The sequence below is a fragment of the Aplysia californica genome, unplaced genomic scaffold (genome assembly GCF_000002075.1).
Source record: "Aplysia californica isolate F4 #8 unplaced genomic scaffold, AplCal3.0 scaffold01602, whole genome shotgun sequence".
Classification (NCBI taxonomy): Eukaryota; Metazoa; Mollusca; class Gastropoda; order Aplysiida; family Aplysiidae; genus Aplysia; species Aplysia californica.
Genome location: NW_004798872.1, coordinates 38,496 through 44,495, shown reverse-complemented (window position 1 = coordinate 44,495; position 6,000 = coordinate 38,496). Strand labels below are relative to the sequence as shown.

The window sequence follows — 6,000 nt, the reverse complement described above, 5'->3', positions numbered from 1 at the left end:
CCACCCTCAAATGAACAAACAAAGTATTTTTATCTTCTGCTGTCTCTTACTGTCTTCGTCGTCTTTCTCATCGGTGAGGTCCTCGCTGGAGGGGCCCCCATCCATCTCCATCTTGTTCACGTGGGTCGAGTCTGTGTCTGCACACAAACAAGGGAAAGCAATTAGGCCCGAGTGCAAGAAAAGGGGAGGTAATTAATTTATCCTACAAGAGAAGTCCCTCCCTATTTGGTTTTGTATGAGAAAACCTTAACATAGTATAGTTTGGGTTTAGTTTTTTGTAAGAGTTTTATGGCATTTGCAATACAAGTAGTTTGTAGAAGTGCTGAAAATTAGAGGTGTTACTTGAGAGTGTAGGCCTAATACAAAGAAAAGAAGGAGAGATAAGGACGGTAGATGTTAGATAAGAAAGAGCAAAACATAAAAGAGCAACCACCAATCACCCACAGTTTAGTTTTTGTAAGAGTTTTATGGAACTTGCCATACAGATGGGCCATTTAAATGTCAAAGATTAGAGGTGGAACATTCAAAGAAAAGAAGGAGAAATAAGGAAGATAGTTATTTGATAGGAAAGAAGGAGCAAAATTAAATCACAAAAGAGCACCAGTAGCCAACTACAAACCTCACTGTGGGGGAGGTTGAAAGTTTCAACACATAAATTAGCATGTCACTATCCCTTATGTTTAAACAAGCCTGATAAATCCATTTTGTTATATATACAGTACGTCGAAACAAATCTAAAATCGACAGCAAAATAACTATGTTCTTTCATTTTCTTTTTAAACCACTAAATAAACAGAGTAGGCCACAGTATAGATCTATTTGAGCAGGCTTATAATACAGAGAAGTGCATCAATACAATGACAGTCATATAGTGAATGGAAAAAGCAAGATAGACAGGAATAGATACAGCCGCAAAAGTTTACATGAAACAAACCCAAAAAACTTGTCGAATTTGATATTTTATAACGCTACCAAGGGAAAAGAAATCCGTGGCCAAAACTCCCATTCCAATCAGCTAAAGTGTCTTACTTAGACCCTCTTTTTTAGTTTTAGTAAGAGTTTTACGGCACTTGCAACACAATAAGGTCATAAAAGTGCCGAAGATTACAGTCGTTACAAGAGAGTAACAAACACAAAAAAGGACGGGAGATAAAGACGATAGACGTTTGATAGGAAAGAAGAAGCAAGGAGCAATTAACTACACCAGACCACCCGCCAACCACCCACTTAGACCCTCTGAAGCTATCGTCAATGAAGAACAAATATTTAAAATCATGAAAACTATTCAGAAGGGTTGAGTGAGCAGTATGGCAGAGGGAATACTGATCCTGCACCTCACTGCTTAAGGACAATACACAGACAGTGGTCGGTCATTCATTGAAAACTAAGGCACAGGGATATTTTACTAGCAAAAACTCCAACCAAAAAAAAAGGGGGGGGGAAAGGGGAGGTAACTTCTTGGAGACAACAAAGCTGAAACGGGGAAGTGACAACAGATGTAAGATACATCAACCCGGAAAATTACAGCAAAGGAGTAGTTTAGTTTTAGTAAGAGTTTTACTGCATTTGCTACTAAATAAGATCACATAAGTACCCAAGATTAGAGGTGTTTTATGAGTGTAACAAAAACTAAAAAAGAAAGAGGGGAGATAAGGATGACAAGACGTTTGACAGGAAAGAAGGAGCAAGCCGCACCAGAGCTCCAGCCAACCACCCACACAGCTGTGTTATGAGACAACAGAGAAAGCACCAGAGGGAGGGGAAACACTGCTTACATGTACCAAAAACAACTGAAAGGTGAGACATTGGTAGGCAAGCATGCTGGGACAAATAATCTTATACAAATAACATATCAGACCTAAGTTGCCACAGGAAATAAAAAAAAAAAATAAACACATAATTAGTTGACAAGGCAAAACATGATTTTCTGGGACTTAAAAGATTTTAAAAAGTGTGTTTGAAAGACAAAGAAGCATATCGAAATATTGACAAACATAACTGGGGAACAGAGTAACTAAAAACAAACAAAAAAAACGTACGTTTTCCAAGGTTGAAAACTACCGTAAGACCAGTGCTTGTCAACTTGTTTATAGCCAGCAGAGCAAGCTTTTACCATCTGTAATAGGCTAAATTTTCCTCCCAGCCACCTATATCATCGGCCAGTACTAAGCCCAGAATTTTGATACTTTTTTCAAAAAGCTGTTTCTTAATCTGTGGTATAGGTTGCATGTACTCAAAAATTATTCTGTCAAAATTCAAATTGTCAAGAACTATTTTGCTTTAATTCAAATTCTAAATGTTGAAAAAAAACACCCAAAAAAACAACCACCTAAAGTGAGCATGATCGTTAAAAGAAAAAAAGTGTTTTAGTTTTAGTTTTAGTAAGACTTTTACGGCACTTGCAACACAATAAGGTCATATAAGTGCCGAAGATTAGAGGTTACAAGCGAGTAACAGACACAAAAAAGAACGAGGAGAGATAAGGATGATAGATGCTTGATAGGAAAGAAGGAGCAAACCACACCAGAGCACCCACCAACCACCCACGAAAAGAAAAAAAAGTGTTTTTTCTCTCTCTTGTAAAATTTTGCTTACTGGACTTACTACATTCAATCAGCTTGCCAGCAACATAAGCATTTCCAAGAAGGGTATTGAACAATGCCTGCCACTACCCCAGTTATCTCCACTGCCCACCAAAAATGCCAAATCGCAGACCACACAAGAGCACCCGTCAGCCACCCATAGGAATCATGATAGAGGCGAGAATGCATGTTGTAACATGTAGGACGATTCCCTACCCTCACTACACATTATAAGCTTTGAGAAAGGAAAGGCAACCACAAAGCAGTGAACATAAGAAGAACAAAAAACAGTGAACATAAGAAGAACAAAAAACAGTGAACATAAGAAGAACAAAAAACAGTGAACATAAGAAGAACAAAAAACAGTGAACATAAGAAGAACAAAAAACAGTGAACATAAGAAGAACAAAAAACAGTGAACATAAGAAGAACAAAAAACAGTGAACATAAGAAGAACAAAAAACAGTGAACATAAGAAGAACAAAAAACAGTGAACATAAGAAGAACAAAAAACAGTGAACATAAGAAGAACAAAAAACAGTGAACATAAGAAGAACAAAAAACAGCACAACAGAGAAAACAAAAAGCAGTTGAAACGACATGGTAATCTCTTCACATGGGATGACTGCTGACATTTAAAACATTCTAAACAGCATAATACTCATGATACAAAACAGAGAGGAGGAAGGGAGGGAGCGAGGGAGCGAGGGAGGGGGTATATTGTTAGGTATCAGACTGTTATCAGAACACACATATATATACTTGTGTAGCTTTTTTTCCCCCAAAGGTTGGGGGGGGGGGAGCTGCAAAACAATAAAATATAAGGAGAGACACAACAGGAAAAAAGAGGAACCATCCCAATGTGCTCTGTAGCCATCATCTTCTTGATAACTACACACACAGAGATACTATAGAACAAGCCAAACCAGGAGGGAACAAAGCGACTCAGCTCTATGCATCACCAATGAAAGCAGCAACATTATTTTTTTAAAATGTTTGGGTTAAAGAAAATCCACAAAGCATTAAAACAAAATTTCAGCTGCAGATGAGTCATAAGAACTACACAATAATGCCACACAAGTATTCTTTCAGACACTCTATAAATAAGAACAACAAATTAAAAGTTATCACATCAAAAAACACCAAAAGCTGTGAAAATAAAGACATAAAATGAATTTCGCCATTTAAAAAAAATTACAAAACCAAAATAAAACGAGTAGAAGCACCACTTTTCCATTCAAAAACGAAAATGGGACCAATCTAGAGCTGCCACTTTACTCTGGCAAAGGTTCTAGACATATCAAAATTCATCCAGAAAGACATGTTATCCATATGACAAATTCTCATTGGTAACGAGCTATTCAGACAAAATGTCAGATGTATTATTTCATTTATACATTCTTCAAACATCTATTATCAATATTATTAACGTGCTGAAAACAGCCAGTGTCGAAGACTTCAAAAACTTGCGAGGGTGGAAAATCCTTCCCCTTCCTAATAAAGTGTACCCAGACACATGTCCAGATAACTGATGCTTTCAAAATGTTTGTCACTTTCACAGCAGACAAAACATTTCCCAAATTCTTAGCTTTCCTTTTTTCCCCACACATCCACATCATTAACTTATCAGTTTGCATCGACCATGAAAAGTACATGTCTTGATGATTCTTACCCGCTTAGTTACAACAAAATTCACTAACCCCAAGGAAAAAAAAAGAAAATCCCTTTTATCAGAAAAGTGACACCTCTAACAAGGTAGCTATTTAACCAACACAAAAGAGGGGGGGAGGGGGAGGGGAGGTGAAAAGGAGGGCTGTGAGTGACACATGCAAATAAAAAAACATCGGGGGGGGGGGGGGGGGGAATGATGGGAGTGGAGCGTCAACTACGGGCAGAGGAGGTGAGCTGCCGCTGGGTACACAGAGCAACATCCCGACACGGACTCACTACCTGGGACTTGCGGTGGTGTGCTCTCCTCAGTGGTAGCGGCGGTCGTGGTGGTCGATGGAGGGGTGTCATCGCCAGGGTCTCTTCCTTCTCCTTCTTCTTTTCCTTCTTCTTCCTTCTTCACTACATCCTCACCATCTCCTGAGCCGCTGTTATCTTCCTCTTTTCCAGCAGCTTTTTCCTCAGCCGCCTCCCTCTCTTCTTTTTCTTCTTCCACAGCAACAGATTCTTCTCGCTTCTCTCCTTCCTCCTCCTCTTTTTTCTGATCCTCTTTCCCAACATTTTCATCGCTAGCGATTTCGGCCCTCTCTGATGCCTGTTTTTCCTCTTTATTGCTCGGCTTCTCTTCTTTGTCTTTCTCCACAGCACTTTCTTTAGCTGTAACGTTCTCATCTACTTTTTCACCAGTCTGACTCTCCGACTCGGGCACCTCTTGAATGACCTCATTTTCACCATTCGACTTTGTCGACTTAGACTTCTTATTCTCCACGTCTTCCCCGCCATTAGTGGCAGCTGCTGGCTTTTCTTTCTCTTTCAAGGTCTTTGTCTCGGTCTGCTTCGTGACAGTTCCCTCGCTCATCTTCCTGGGTGTGGCCTCACCGGAGGACTTAACGCCCACGCTGGCCACAGAGGAGGCGGAGCTACTGCTGTCAGGGAGGAGGGGCATGGCTGACGAGGTGATTTTCTGCCACGACGGGCCTCCTAATGATGAACAGGGCAAGCAAGCAAAAAATCCATTACCACGTTAACAGAAATTCTGGAAAAACGTGTGAATTTGGGCTGAGAACTGATGTCAAAACTCAAATCATTACAATGCAGCCTGCCAATAACAGTAAAAAAAGATTTTTTAAAATCCCCTGCTCCAAAAGCTTAGGCTCTAGGAAAACTTGTGAAACTGGACCTATAATAAAATAGCAATCACAATCGTGAGGAACACTTCAAAAGTCTTGAAAAACCTCGAACCCTGGTGCCCTACACCGTTCTGTACCTCTACTGAGTAATCAGCAGCAAGCCTGATGAATGAGGCAATTGAAAGTAAGACCCCAAACTTTTTTCTTGGCAAAAAAAAAGAACTTACCCTCATCACAGGACTCTGCACACATGTCAATATACACGAAGAAAAGAATAATAATAAAAAATAAAGTCGTTCACAAAACAAACAAAAAACTGTTGGACATGAACTGAACTCTTTCCCAGCATTATCAAAATAATTTTTTCTCCTACTAATACATGTAGAATAAAATTTAGAGCAGACTTTCATCATACCATGACGGATGACGCATTCATTAACATAAACATGTTTGGCACATTTTAGGAAACACATCATCGACTAATAAAATCAGATTGAAAAACTAATTTTCGCACCTGACTTAACTTCATCAACAAAAAATAAAACATCTTGATGCCATCTTTCTTCCTCAAATAAAACCATACCACAACAGCAGCAGGACACTGTCCAAGTACAGCAAAA

The 6,000-nt window shown here is 39.3% G+C and overlaps 1 protein-coding gene across 1 annotated transcript in view; it reads right to left on the bottom strand.

Moving 5' to 3' along the window:
* LOC101847012 (neurobeachin) overlaps positions 1-6,000 on the bottom strand; it is a gene marked incomplete at both ends in the record, with an annotated part of 41,757 nt that overhangs the window by 10,081 nt on the left and 25,676 nt on the right. The window contains 2 exon segments of the mRNA XM_035973652.1: positions 41-137; positions 4,533-5,231. Coding sequence (XP_035829545.1) covers positions 41-137; positions 4,533-5,231 — 796 coding nt within the window.